The 14,905-nt window shown below is 46.0% G+C and overlaps 1 protein-coding gene across 4 annotated transcripts in view; it reads left to right on the top strand.

Moving 5' to 3' along the window:
- LOC101989618 (up-regulator of cell proliferation) overlaps positions 1 to 13,635 on the top strand; it is a 31,220-nt gene extending 17,585 nt beyond the window's left edge. For 3 of the 4 annotated variants that reach the window (XM_005366172.2, XM_026788711.1, XM_026788712.1), the window contains exons 2-6: positions 1,056 to 1,082; positions 1,657 to 1,727; positions 5,698 to 5,748; positions 5,980 to 6,018; positions 10,354 to 13,635. In XM_005366172.2, the coding sequence (XP_005366229.1) occupies positions 1,056 to 1,082; positions 1,657 to 1,727; positions 5,698 to 5,748; positions 5,980 to 6,018; positions 10,354 to 12,938 (2,773 nt within the window). In that variant the 3' untranslated portion in view covers positions 12,939 to 13,635. The remainder of the gene's footprint in view (positions 1 to 1,055; positions 1,083 to 1,656; positions 1,728 to 5,697; positions 5,749 to 5,979; positions 6,019 to 10,353) is intronic. The other variant, XM_013353390.2, reaches the window with a different exon arrangement.
- The last annotated feature ends 1,270 nt before the right edge of the window (positions 13,636 to 14,905 follow it).

The raw sequence follows: 14,905 nt of genomic DNA, 5'->3' as shown, positions 1-14,905 counted from the left end.
TATGTATGTGTGTATATGTATGTAAGGCACTCTCATGTGTGTTATGTATGTGTGTGTATGTATATAAGGCACTCTCATGTGTGCTATGTATGGTGTGTATATGTATGTAAGGCACTCTCATGTGCACATGTGGAAGTCAGAGTACAGCTTTTCAGGAGTCTGCTTTCTTCTTCCATCTTGCTTTTGAGATGGGGGTCTCTCCTCTGCTGTTGCTGTCCTTTTGGTTACCATAGACTGGCTGGCCTGTTCTCCCATCTCTGCCTTCAGTCTCATCTCTTGCCAGAGGAATTCTGGGGTCTAGGGGTGCTGCTGCATCTAGCTGCTTTCGTGGGTTATTAGGGTGGAACTCGGGTGTCAGGTTTGTCAGCAAGCCTTTTTGCCTGCCTAACCGTCTCTGGCTCATTTTTGCTGTTTCTATGACACACCTAAAATGATTTTTTGAATACAGGGTCCATCTTTGTAGCCTTGTTTAGGCTTGGAACTTGCAATTGTCCTACCTCAGCTTCTGTAGCATTGGGTTGGGGGTTATAGATTAGTGGTGGAGCATTTAACATGTGGGTGGCCCTGGATTTGTACCTCAGCCACACACATGCACAAAATGAAAACAAACAGAAATGATCACCCTTTCCTGCCTACACTGTTTGTTTGTTTGTTTGTTTGTTTGAGACAGGGTCTTGCTGTGTTAACCAGGCTGGCCTTGAAACTGAGATACTCCTCCTCGGCACCTGAGTGCCGGGTTCCAGGTGTGCTACCACACAGCTCTACACTATAGACATTTGGGGTGAACATTTCTAGATCTCTCTCTAAACGTCCATAATTTCATCATCTTTATATTATATAGTCCTGTAACTCATTCCCTACTAACCAGCATGCCTTCAGTGTTCTTCCATAATAGTTCGCCTAAAGTTGCTCTACTCACAAAAAGAAGCCCATAGCCTCTGTGTGCTGATTGCAGAACAGGACTGTGATTCTGTCGCTGGGCTTTGATAGCTTTTGCTATAGAATGGGGAGCTCACATGAACATCTTTGTAACCAAGTCTTTATTTTTCCCTTAGGATAGAAGTGGAATTACTGGTCAAAGGGTATGTATGTTTTTGAGTCTTTCTGAGTGGCCAGAAGCTCTGGTGGTATTTGCAGGCTAGTGTGTCTCCGTTAGACAGTACGTTGGAGTCATAGAGAATACTTAAAAAGCAGAGATACCCAGGACCACCTCCCAGAGGGTCTTATTTCGTGGATCTGCGATGGACCCAGAATTTATAGTTTTAAAAGATTTTATTCTTATATGTGTATGTGTGGGTGCTGGGAACTAAATTCAGGTCCTGCAGAAGAGTAGTGTGTGTTCTTCACCACTGAGTCATTTCAACAGCCTGAGTTAGAGGTTTTTTTTTTTTTTTTTGGTTTTTTGAGACAGGGTCTCTCTGTGGCTTTGGAGCCTGTCCTGGAACTAGCTCTTGTAGACCAGGCTGGTCTCGAACTCACAGATATCCGCCTGCCTCTGCCTCCCGAGTGCTGGGATTAAAGGCGTGTGCCACCACCGCCCGGCATGAGTTAGAGTTCTTAAAAGCTCCCCAAAAGGTATTTATATGCAGCAGATTTGATTAGGTGAAAGTGGTAGTGTATTATTTTATTGATAATTTTCTTCTGAAAAATTTTCAGGCATTCAGATCTGGGAGAAGTGACCCCAGAAGTAAAAGCTTCAGACAGCCAAACATCCGTGGCAATCGCAGGTAAACCAGACTGGACCATTCTGAAATAGCTGGGTTTCTTCTGTCTGTTGGGATTCTGGAGTCTGCACTCTTCCTGGGCTGGGTTACTCTGGACCTCGCAAACAAACTCAAGGCTTTGTTTCTCTCTGTAGAAGAGATTTCATCTTAAGATGTTCAAGTCTCTGCATACTTCATTGGCGTTATTGTTTCTTTTCTTATAAAGCTATAAGTTGTGCAAGTACTAGACCTTTACTGGAGACACAGGTACATAATATGTAAATATTTTGTCCCATTGTGTTTACCTCCCACTGTGTGTATGTCTGTGTGTTGTGTGTTTTGTTGTTGTTGTTGTTTTTGCTGCTAGGATTCAAACCCAGGGCCTCAAAATATATAGTACTGTGCCGTTGAGTACATTCCCAGCTCTGCTTTTACTTTTTTCAAGACAGAGTTTCTCTGTGTAGCTCTGGCCATCCTGGAACTCACTCTGTATACCAGGCTAGCCTTGAACTCACAGAGATTTGTCTGCCTTTGCCTTCCGAGTGCTGGGATTAAAGGTGTGCACCACCAACACCAGGCTTTCTTTTTTTTTTTTTTTTTAAAGACAGGTTCTCACTAATTAGCTCTGACTGGTTTGGAACTTACTTTGTAGACCAGACTGGCCTCAGACTCACAGAGATCTGTCTGCTTTTGCTTCTGAGTACTGGAACTAAAGGTGTAGCCACAATGCCTGTCTGTTTTCACTTTCTCGATATTTTTCTTTGACGCACAATGCTTTTACTTATCTTTTGCTTTTGTCAACTGCCTCTTTAGTATCACATCTAAGAATCCAGCATGAAATCCAAGGTTACAAAGATTTACTCACATGTCTTCTAAGAGTTTCATGATTTCCAGGGGTGGGGTAGTGTTCAAGACAGGGTTTCTCTGTGTAGTTCTAATATCCCAGAATTTGCTCTGTCTACCAGACTGGCCTTGAACTCAGTGATCCACCTGCCTCTGCTTCTGAGTGCTGGGATTAAAGGCTAGTGCCACCACCACCTGGCTTTGAGTTTCATGATTTTTAATTCTTACAGTTATATTGTTTATCCATTTTAAGTTAATTTGTTGTGTATGGTGTGGGACCACCTATGAGCTTTATTCTAACTAGCATTAACAACCTTGAGGTGTCACATGGTAGATGTTTATTTACTGTCATGAAGAACATAATATTCTAGTGTCTGTTGCTAGGCATTTATAGGCTGTTATTGCATTTTACAGATAAGATGGCAATTTCAAAAGTACTGCTTGGTAACAAATAGCCTATGTCTTGATGGAAAATTAGCAAGCATGTGTTAGGTACTGTAATAATCGGGAGAGAGAGAAGGATCACTTTGTTTCAGTGAGAATGCTTTAATACTCCACTGTCGAGGCTTATGTTGGGGGGGGCAGCCCCCCTAAACTTCTCAGGATTTAGAAAGAAAGCTATAGCAGGTGAAAACTGACTAAAAAGGCCTGAGGATAAATAAATTAATTCACATGTGTTCTGTTTATTTTTCCTGTGCTCCCTCCAGTGCTTTCTCCAGTGCCCTTTCAATGTTCCCCTTGATGTTTCTTGCTGTTCCCTTTCAATGTTTCTTCTCAATATTCCTCCCAATCCCAACCATTTCCAGTTTATATATCACACAAACATAGTTAACAATTCTCTGGTAAATAATAGTGTGCTAAGTATGCATCTCTTAGGGCTAGCAAGATGAATGAAGTAGGCACCAGTTGTCTTACTACCGTCTCAGAGGGGGCGTGGCTGTAGATACCTCCCCTATAGATACCGAGAGGATTAAGTCAGTACAGAACCCTAAAATGGGAAAAAGGGGGTTTGTGTACTAACTGGTTAGGCCAGAAGTCTGTGATTCATAATTGTAGAGAAAAACGACGCAGTGCTGTTGCACTTTTTGAGCACTTCTGTTTCAGTGGTGGCAGGGAACACAGTATTGTGGTAACCATGGCAACCAGCATAAGCTGCAGAAGGAAAGTAGATGGTGCTTGCCCCCCCCCGGGGGGCCAACAGGGTGCTGTGGGGTGCTGTATCCTCTGCCACCCAGATGAGAATGAATTCCTTCCTCTGGGGCTGGTTTAACAATCTAAGCTTTTTTTCCAGTATTTCTAGGGGTAAAGGCACAAACAGTTAATTTTCTAGACTAAGATCTTGTGTCAGTGAAATCGAGGTGGAAGTAAGTATAGAATATTAATAGCTTGTTAGGGTAGAGCAAAGACCAGTAGGTTATACTCTCCTGAGTTGGCTGTCGGAGATTTTAGGGCCGCCCAGACCTATCAGTAAAGGTAGATGTGCTATCCCCCCTGCTCAATGCCTGTTCCGTTGAGGTTCCCATGTGGTCCAGAGCAGAGGTCCCTTCCTTGTCAGAAGTGCAGTCAATGAGGTTTGGTTGAGTGAATGCTTTCACACCAGGGCCCTCCCTATCCAATTGCCAGTACAGGAAAAGTCATGTCTAAGGAATGATTTATACACTACTGGGATGTTTCGGGATGAGTCCCACTATGGAAAGGAGGAAGGCTATGGTTTCACAAGATGTTTACAGAATTGACAAATTCCGTCAAAAGACGGGTGCTCCCAAAGCTCTGCAGATCGGGTTTCTCATTGGAATACACTCCCATGATTCTGTCCAGTGGTCTGCTAGCTGTTCTGTTACTGTATCATGCTTGTGGCTCACAGCGCCCCACTTTCAGTTCCTCCACCTGGGCTTACAGGGTGTGAGTTCCGTGGTAGAGGCTGGGCCATGCTCTGCCCTTGTGCTCCTCAGACCTGCTATGTCAGGCTTACCCCTGAGTCACAGTTATACCCCCTTCTCGCCTTTTTGTTTTATTAAAACATAGTTTGTTAAATTGTTAAATTGCAAATATTGGTCTGAAACTTAGTGTAATCCAATTACTTCTTTAACTTGCTGCTTTCCCGAGGGGCAGCCTAGGATTACAGACATGTGCCATCAGGCCAGCCTCTTAAAAAACTATCAGTCTTACATAGTACTCTACAGCTGTAATCCGTACTCCGGAGCCAGAAGCAAACGGAGCTCTGTGAGTTTGAGGCCAGCTTCACCTCATGGCAAGTTCCAGGACATCCAGAGCTACATAGAGACCCTGTCTCAAAGCAGCAACAACAACAACAAACCCCCAAAACCCCCAAAACCAAAAAAATATGTTTATTTTGCCTGCATTTATGTACACTATGTGTGTGCAGTGCCCATAGAAGGCCAAAGGAGGGTATTGTTTCCCTGAACTGGGGTCACAGGCAGTTATGAACCACCTTGTAGGAACTGAACCTTGGCCCTCTCTGCAAGAGCATCAAGTGCTTTTAACCTTGGAGCTGTCTCTCCAACCCCTGAACTTGGCTATTATTTTCTTCTCTAGTTATTTTTTCTCTTCACACTACATTTTGAATTCTTTGGGAAAAATTATTTTTCTAGACTCTTATTTTCACTTTGAGTAAGTATGTTTTTAATTTCTGGACATTGTGATTTGATTCTTGAGTCCTTTTGTGTTTTTATTCAAATCATCCTGCTTCCAATAGCCACCCCCCTTTATTTCTCTCTTTTTCCAGAAAAATTATCAAAAGAGACAGTTTAAAATGTTAGATTTATCCCAGAAATTTGGAGGCAGAGGCAGGTAGATCTCTGTGAGTTTGAGGCCAGCCTGGTCTACAGAACAGCTATTACTATGCAGAGAAACCCTCAAAAACACAAAAACCAAAAAGGTTTACCTATTAATTACGGGGAGATCATAAGGTTGATTTAAAAAAAAAACATATTAGAGCTGTAGCTTTATTTCCAGTCTTTGTTTCTGTTTAAGCTTGGCTTATTCCAGAGTCTAACCTGGAGATACTTCTGCTCCTGAGTATTTGAGGAATGCTCCCTGTAGTCCCAACAGTCGGCAGAGTTGCTGCAGACTTCTTGGTAGAAAGGCTCTAACTGCTAATGAAGTGAACGTCTGTACCCTTTCTTTCTAGATCTGGAATGGAGAGAAATGGAAGGAGATGACTGCGGGTTCCATTATGGAGGTAGAAACTGTGGGACTGAGGACAGACTGGGTTGGGAAGGTGAGGGTGTGGGTGCAAGTGAAAAACAGCCAGGACGTGATGGTTTGTGTGGCTATATTTCTAGGGATTGCAGCTTTGGTTTTTAAAAAAGAGGGTTTGGATTTGTTTCCCTTAATTTACTTTGACAGTCTATTTGACATTAATTTCAAGTTATTAGATTAACCCCTTTATTTCCCTTTGCTTTTCTCACAGATGGTGCAAACGAGGCTCAGGATAGCGACTTCCCGACAGGTCTGCATTTTCTCCTTTTTTTCCAGCTTTCCATTCTACTGGAGGAGAGCACCCTATAGGTGGCTAGTTCCTAAGCTTGTCTGTATCACATCAACTTGGGTATTTGACTGTAGACCCTTCTTGTCTATCACCCCTTTATGAACTATTAGTAATGTTGCTAAAAACCAAACCACTGGGAACTTACTATGGAGTAACCAGTTGTTCCTTCCAATACTGTCACCGTGAGTTACTGTCTTTGTGAGTAGAGGCTTCCTCATGTATCTTATTTTTAGCAAGTTCCTGAAGTGATTCTAATGTTCAGTTATCAAAACTTAGGAACTCTAGCAATAGCTTCATTTGCATATTGCAAACTTGTGCCCAGAGTTGCTGAATGGTCTCCTAAGGGTATGGGTACATATGTAGAATAATTTTATTTTTTTGTGATTTTCCCAAGTTGCTTTGATGATCATGCTGTTTAAGCAACAATGGTTGTTGTGTGTGCCTGGCTTCATTTGGGCATAACAGGGAAACCTGAGTAATAGTTACGTAGATTTTCTGCCAAAGCAAAGTATTCCTGGTAGTTTTTCTGTTTTTATTTATTTTTATAATTATATTTATTTTGGGCTGGAGAGATGACTCAGTGGTTAAGAGCACTACTTGTTGCTCTTGCAGAGGACCTGGGTTTGGTTCATAGCACCAACTTGGTGGCTAATAGCTCTCTGTTACTCCAGTTTCAGAAGGATCTGATGCCCTCTTCTGGCCTCTTTGGGTACTGCATGCACATAATACACAGTTAAAATACACATATACATAAAAGAAAAATAGATTTTTTTAAAATTAAAATTTGAGGATCTGTTTTCTCCTTCTGCCATGTGGATACCAGGGATCAAACTCAGGTCAAAAGGTTTGGAGGTAAGTGGTTTATCTGCTGAACCATATTACCAGGCTAGTTGTTCTGTTTTTAAAACAAATTTACAGCATCCACTCCCTCCCCCCGTAACTTCTCAAGTGATCCTTCAGCCATATTGCTGTAGAACTCGGAGCCCTGAGCTGGCAAGATGGCTCAAAGGTAAAAGAGCTGGCTACCGAGCCTGATGACCAGAGTTGGCTCCCCAGGACTCTTACAGGTTTTTCTCTCACCTCTAGACATGTGCCATAGCTCACCTGTACAAGTAAGTTTAGAAGCCTGAGCCCTAAAACCAATGTTATTGGACACTTATGGTGTTATATGCCTGTAGTCCCAAGGTAGATGCAGAAAGATTGAATCTATTCACAGGTTTGAGACAAGACTGGGACACCATCCCCTCCTCCCCACCTTCATTGTTAAAGAATGAGAAAAAGAGCTAGAAATGTAGCTCAATGGTGAAATACTGCCTAGCATGTTGGTTCCATTTCAGTACTGCAAAATAAATAAATAAATAAATAAATAAATAAATACATACATACATATATAAATAAATAAGAAGTGAACCACTTACATTGGGTATGAACATTGGTAAGCTGCCAGGCCAAGATCTGGATACAGTTAGAATTTTATGATCATTAACTTATAAAGTTTGCATTATACAGGGTGACATTCAGTGTCTGCCAGGCGTCAGTCCACACCAGATGTCTTATTGTCTATAGAGTAACGGAACTTACAGAATGAAGCTTTATATAAAGAAAGGGGATTTATTAGAATGGCTTGTAGGCTGTGTTCCAGCTAGTCCAACAGTGGCTGCCTATGAACAGAAGGTCCAAAGATTGACCAGTAGTTGGTCAATCCATAAGGCTGGATGTCCGAGTTTGTCTTCAGTATATGCCAGAATCCCAAAGGAGTAATCCTAATGCAAGTGAAGAAATGGACGTGCTAGTAGGGTGAGAACAAGCAGACAAACAGCAATAACTTCCTCCTTTTGTGTCTATATAGGCTTCCAGCAGAAGGTTTGGTACAGATTGGAGGTGGGTCTTCCCACCACAAGAGATCTGGATTAAAGGTGTGTCTTACCACCTCAACTCAAAGATCCAGATTAGAAGTAGATCTTCCCATTTAAAATTAAGCAAAAATTCTTTCAGGTGTGCCCTCTATTTTTTGATTTTAGTTAAATTTCAGATGTAATCAAGTTGACAACCAAAATATCCTTCACAGTCACCAAAACCCAAGTAATTATACAGGGAGTGATAGTTTACACATACACTCCTAACAGTTTTGAGGCTAGAATGTGTAGATGGAGTTTATGTCCTGCCCAGTCCTGCAGCCATTGAGTCCCAAAGAAACAACACATAGGCCTATATTAATTATAAACTGTTTGACCTATTAGCTCAGGCTTACCATTAATTAGCTCTTACAACTTTACCCATAATTCTAACCAGGAAGTGGTGGCGCACACCTTTGATCCTAGCACTCGGGAGGCAGAGGCAGGCAGATCTCTATGAGTTTGAGAGCAGCCTGGTCTACAAGAGCTAGTTCCAGGACAGGCTCCAAATCTATAGATAAACCCTGTCTTGAAAAACCAAAAATAAATAAATAAAAAATAAAAAATTAACCCGTAACTCTTACCTATGTTTAGCCTTGTGGCTCAGTACCTTTTCTCAGTAAAGCATTCTCATCTTGCTTCCTCTGCGTCTGGGTGGTGACTGCATCTCTGCCTTTTCTCTTCCCAGAATTCTCTTAGTCTGGTTTCCCCACCTATACTTCCTGCCTGGCTACTGGCCAATCAGTGTTTTATTAAACCAATATTAGTGACAAATCTTTACAATGTACAAAAGCTTTATCCCACAGCAAGCGTGAGTTACATAATGAGACTGTCTTAGAATATCAATGCTCATTGGGTGTGGTGCTGTGTACGTCTAATCCCAGTGCTCAGGTGGATGTATAATTGTGAGACCATCCTGGTTTGCATAGATTAAGGTTAGTTAGGGCTATGTAGTGAGATCCAGGAGAGCTAGGACTACATAGAACAACCTGTTTGAAAACAAAAATAAAACAAGAATAAGAATTTAAATCTATATATATGTTTATATATCTTGATATGTGAATAAAGTTGGAGCTGTAACTTCATGGTAGAGCATTTGCATGGCGTGCAGAAGGCTCCCATCTTCAGCACCACAAAAATCCAAAATCATAACACAAACCAGAACTCGGCATTACTGGTCTTGAGTTTGCAAAAGGGTGCTGAGCAATGGTTTGCTGTTTTCCTTTTAACAGTCTCTAGTTTATTAACAAAGATTAAACAAACAAAAAAAAAACAAGAAAGCATTTATTAAACAACCCAGAATGTGATTAGAGGTTGTGCTGTCATGGGAATTTCCTGGTGACATTTTTTCCTCCAGGTCTTGAGGCAGGCTTTTGCTGTGTATACCATGCTGGTCTTGAATTTGCATCAGTCCTACTGTTTGAGCTTCTGGAGTTCCAGGCGTGTTTCACCATGCCCCCAGATTCCTGACTGGGCTTGAGCATGGGGTAGATACCCTTGTAGTCTGAGGACTGAGAAGTGGAGCTCAGCACCTAAGTAACATGTCTGCTCATTCTAGCTACTTAGGTTTGAGCTCAGAGTTAAATGTTGCAGACACCTAGAAAAACCAAGAGTCACTGCATTAATATGACCTCTCGAGTCTTAAATGTAACTCTTCAGTTTCTTGGCTTTCCTCCCTCCCTTCCTCCCTCCCTCCCTCCTCCCTCCCTTCCCCCCTCCCTCCTTCTTTATCCTCTCTTTCTGTTTCTTTATTTTTTTCTCTTTTCTTTTCTCTTTTCTTTTCTCTTTCTTTTCTTTTCTTTTCTTTTCTTTTCTTTTCTTTTCTTTTCTTTTCTTTTCTTTTCTTTTCTTTAAGATAGGGTCTTTCTGTGTGACCATGGCTGGCCTGGAATGCTCTGTGAAGACCAGGCTAGCCTGGAATTTGTAGGAGATGTACCTGCCTCTGCTTCCCTGGTACTGGAATTAAAGGCATGAATTACCATGCCTGGCTGTAGATTCGTTTTAGTTATGAGTCTGGGTGTATGGATGTGGATGTCGGTGCCCGCAGAGGCTGCAGGATCTCTGGAGTTGGAGTCACGAGTAGGGTGAGCTACCTGAGAAGGGTCCTGAGACATGAACTCTGGAAGAGCAGTATGTGCTTCTGACCACGGAGTCATCTTGCCAGCCCATCTTCCCTCCTGCAGTTAGTGCCTTACATGTTTTAGTTAGATGGCACAGTTGATAGAGGGTTTTACTTTCTACTCCAGTCTTAGGTCAACCCAGCAAATCCTGGGCCCCTTGGGCCTGCATCCTGTTCTGAGGAATGTCCTCTCCAACTCCTTCCTGCTAGGCTTTTCTCCAGCTCTACCTTGGCCCTGACTTGAAAATGAAGGCTAAACATTTTTATTTCTTTTCCCTTCAGTGGAGAGAAGCAGGCTTCAGGAAATGCTGTCCTTGTTGGGACTGGAGACATACCAGGCACAGAAGCTCACCCTCCAGGACTCCCTGCAGATCAGTTTTGACAGCATGAAGAACTGGGCTCCTCAGGTTCCCAAGGACCTTCCCTGGCATTTCCTCAGGAAGCTGCAGGCCCTTAATTCTGAAGCCAGGAACACCACTATGGTGCTGGATATGCCTCCAGATGCCTGGCCTGCAGAGAAAGAGAGCCAGATGGAGGAGGAGATGATCTACTGGGACCCGGCTGAGGACATGGCTGCAGATGACATCTACTCCTTCTCTGAGCTGCCCATGCCCGACACACCTGTGAACCCCCTGGACCTTCTCTGTGCCCTCCTGCTGTCTTCAGACACCTTTCTGCAGCAGGAGGTCCTACTCAAGATGTCCCTCTGCCAGTTCGCACTCCCTCTTGTATTGCCTGATTCAGAAAACCACTACCACACTTTTCTTCTCTGGGCCCTGCGGGGCGTTGTGCGGACGTGCTGTTTCCAGCCCCCACGGGGCCTTGGGAGTTTTCGAGAAGATAGCGTGGTCCTGTCCAGGGTGCCCACCTTTGCCTTCGTGCGCATGGATGTCAGCAGCAACTCCAAGTCCCAGCTGCTCAATGCCATCCTCAGCCCGGCTCGCCGGCAGTGGGACTGCTTCTGGCATCGGGACCTCAATTTAGGCACCAATTCTCGAGAGATTGCGGATGGGTTGGTAGAAATCTCCTGGTTTTTCCCCAGTGGTAAGGAGGACCTGGATGTTTTCCCAGAGCCTATGGCCTTTTTGAACTTGAGAGGTGACATTGGGTCTCACTGGCTACAGTTCAAGCTCTTGACAGAAGTCTCCTCTGCTGTGTTTATTCTGACTGACAACATCAGTAAGAAGGAGTACAAACTGCTGTACCCCATGAAGGAGTCAACCACAAAGTACTACTTCATTCTGAGTCCCTACCGAGGGAAACGGAACACAAACCTACGCTTCCTCAACAGGCTGATCCCCGTGTTGAAGATAGACCACTCTCATGTCCTCGTGAAGGTCAGCAGCACCGACAACGAGAGCTTTGTGAGGCGGATCCGAGCGATTATATGCAGTGTGGCACGCTCTCCCTGCAGGAGGCTGTCTGTGGAGGACATGGCACACGCGGCACGGAAGTTAGGCCTCAGAATTGATGAGGACTTTGAGGAGTGTCAGAAGGCGAAGGAGCGGATGGAGAAGATTATCAGGAAGATCAAGGATGTGGATGCCTACAAGAGAGACGAGCTGAGGCTGCAGGGAGACCCTGCAAGGAAGGCAGCCCAAGTCGAAAGGGAGTTCTGCCAGCTCCAGTGGGTCTCGGAACCCCCAGAGAAGCACCGGGCTGAGCTGAGACGGCGGGTCCTGGAGCTCCGCGTGCAGCAGAATGGCCAGGAGCCCACCTCAGGGGTACAGGAGTTCATTCTGGGGATAAGCAGCCCCTCCCTGGGCGAGAGGCAGTACTTCCTGAGGTGGATGGAGTGGGGGTTAGCTCGACTGGGCTCGCCACGGCCAAGACAGCCTCCAGAGACGCTTCTCACCCTGAGACCAAAACTTGGTGGGGCCTCAGACTTGAATGAGCCCTTCTGGCCTGAGCCCTTGGGAGTGGAGCACTTCCTGCGGGAGATGGGGCAGTTCTATGAGGCCGAGAGCTGCCTGGTGGAGGCAGGGAAGCTGCCTGCCGGCCAGAGGCGCTTTGCCCACTTCCCAGGCCTGGCTGTGGAACTGCTGCTGGGTGGGCTGCCGCTGGAGCTGGTCGATGGGGCCACCCTGAGCATCCCTGTTCGCTGGGTCACTGGTCTTCTCAAGGAGCTGCATGTCCGCCTAGACAGGAGATCTCGACTAGTGGTTCTCTCTGCACTGGGGGCGCCAGGCACAGGGAAATCTACACTCCTTAACACCATGTTTGGCTTGCGGTTTGCCACAGGGAGGAGTTGCAGTCCCCGGGGATCCTTCATGCAGCTCCTCCCTGTAGCTGAGGGCTTCAGCCAGGACTTGGGCTGTGACCAGATCCTGGTCATAGACTCTGGGGGTTTGATCAGTGGGGCCTTGCCCTCTGCTGGAGACAGGTTCGAACTGGAGGCTTCCTTGGCCACGCTGCTAATGGGGCTAAGCAATGTCACTGTGGTCAGTTTAGCTGAAATGAAGGACATTCCACCAGCTATTCTTCATGCTTTTCTAAGGCTAGAGAAAACAGGGCACATGCCCAACTATCAGTTTGTCTACCAGAACCTTCATGACCTCTCTGTCCCCAGCCCCAAGCCGAGAGACAGGAGGCAGCTCCTGGATCCGCCCAGCGACCTGGGCAGGGCTGCTACCCACATGGAGAAGCAGGGTAGCAGCTTCCGGACACTGGCAGGCCTGGCCGAGAGGCAGCATGTCTGGCACATCCCAGCCCTGTGGCATGGAGCACCCCCGATGGCCACTGTGAGCCTGGGCTACAGTGAGGCCATCTTTGAATTGAAGAGATGCCTGCTAGAAAACATCAGGAATGGCTTGTCCAACCAAAACCAAAACATTCAGCAGCTCATCGAGCTGGTGCGGAGGCTGTGAATGTCGTGAGGGTAGGGCCTCCTGCTGTGGCCTGTTGGGCCAGCAGCCAGCAAGGCTGTGTTTGGCACCTGAGGGTTGGCTGGTGCTCGCTGCACCTGAGAAGGAAGACAGGAGTTAAGGGCCTCTTCACAGTGTTAAGATGCAGTCTCAGACTGGCTCAGAAATATTGAGAATAGAGGCCCAGTGTGGGGTGATCCAAGCAGTGGCGTTCTCTGTCCCTAACCCATGTTGAGGCTCCTGGGAGTTGGCCCAACTTTGGGTAGCTGTTCCTTCACTGGTCCCTGGAATTAGGGAACAGCTCCCTTAGTCACAGCAGGTGCTGGCAGACAGGGATGTTGTGGTTGTTCTGAGGAAGCAAAAGAGGCTTTGCTTCCAGTCCACCGGTCCTTTGTGGACCAGCCTTCAAGGTTTCGGTGATGTGGCACCGAAGTGCAAGGCACTGCCATGGCACTGAGCTTACGTACTGGTGTGTGAAGCGCTCCCTGACCCTTGCCCAGGAAGTGTTCGTCAGTCACCCTTTTGTGCTCCAGCACTTTGTCACACTTTCTCCTCAACACTTCATGGCACATTGTCACTTGTGTGTTTACTGTCTGCCCCTCGACTGTGAGCTGCTTGAGGGCAGGACCTAAGCACCATACAGCTCTGGGTCCCTAGGACCTGGCACACATAGGCGCTTAATAAATGTTTGTTGAACTAATGAATTGAATGAATGCTCCAGTGATAGTAGCGTGTAGGTTTTGCCTCTCTGTGCCTTCCTTGTCCTTGTGCTCAGGACAACCTTTCCCTGAGGAGGGGTCTGGGAGCAGGCTGTTGCCTGGGGATAATGCTATCATAGTAACTTTTCAGCACTTTAGTCCCTGCCCCATGTGCGGTTGACAGTAGGAAGCCCAGACTGCCGTCCCTGCATGGCAGACATGAGTAGAGAGGACCTGCTTGCTGTGCATTTAAACCTTCCCCAGCATTCCGACCTCTCTCCTCAGCAAAGTAGCCACCCTGTGAGGGACGGCCTGGAGTTCGTCCTCTCTGATTCTTCAGCTGGAAAATCAGCCATTACCCCACTGAGTTTCAGAGCCCCACTCCCCTACAACTCAGGCCTAAGAGCTTCTGCTTAACTGTGCCTTGCTGCGGAGGCTTTGGGATTTCTTTTGCTTGTTTCTTGTCAGAAGTCAGGCAGTGGCCTGAGAGCCTCCCCTGTGTCTTGTCCCTTGATCCGGTGGTGGGTCTGGACATGTGGGCAGAGGGAAGCAGTCCTGAACTGTGGCAAACTGCTATCAGACCCGGTTAGGAAAAGGGGACTCTGGCTCTCAGACCTCGAAACTTTGACCTGCCCAGAGCATTAAGATGACCTTACTGTGCTGATTCAGATGGAAGTAACAAACCTTTCTTTACTTTAAGATTCACGTCTGCCAGCTGGGCGTGGTGATGCACACTTTTAATCCCAGTACTTAGGAGGCAGAAGCAGGTGGATCTCGGTGAGTTTGAGGCTAGCCTGGTCTACAGAGCTAGTTCTAGGACAGCCAGGGCTACAAAAAAACAAACAAAATCCAACCAGTAAGTAACAATAAAAACAACAAAAACACCCTCCCCCTTTTCCTACCAGATCTACAGAAACTTCCCTGGCACCTTCCCGCACTGCAGAAATTTCACCCAGCATTCCTAGCACCAAATTTACACTGAAGCACAAGAAATAGCTCTCAGAATTGTTGCGGGCAGAGGGCCTGTGCGGTAGCTCACAGGGCACAGGCACTTGCGGCAAAGCATGGCAACTTGGATTCAATCCCCGGAACAACGTAAAACTGGAGAGAACCCTCCATAAAGTTGTCCCCTGACCTCCACACACGTCGTGCTATGCCATGCCACCCTCCCCGGTCTGCACATCACACATGCTAATAATAAAGCTAGGGCATCCACCTTTAGAGTCCCACTCTCCCTTTTCTTTCTTTTTTCGAGACAGGGTTTCTCTGTGG

This window comes from Microtus ochrogaster, unplaced genomic scaffold, assembly GCF_000317375.1.
Source record: "Microtus ochrogaster isolate Prairie Vole_2 unplaced genomic scaffold, MicOch1.0 UNK6, whole genome shotgun sequence".
Classification (NCBI taxonomy): domain Eukaryota; kingdom Metazoa; phylum Chordata; class Mammalia; order Rodentia; family Cricetidae; genus Microtus; species Microtus ochrogaster.
Note: the sequence above shows the minus strand (reverse complement) of the source record. Positions and strands in the feature narration are given on the sequence as shown.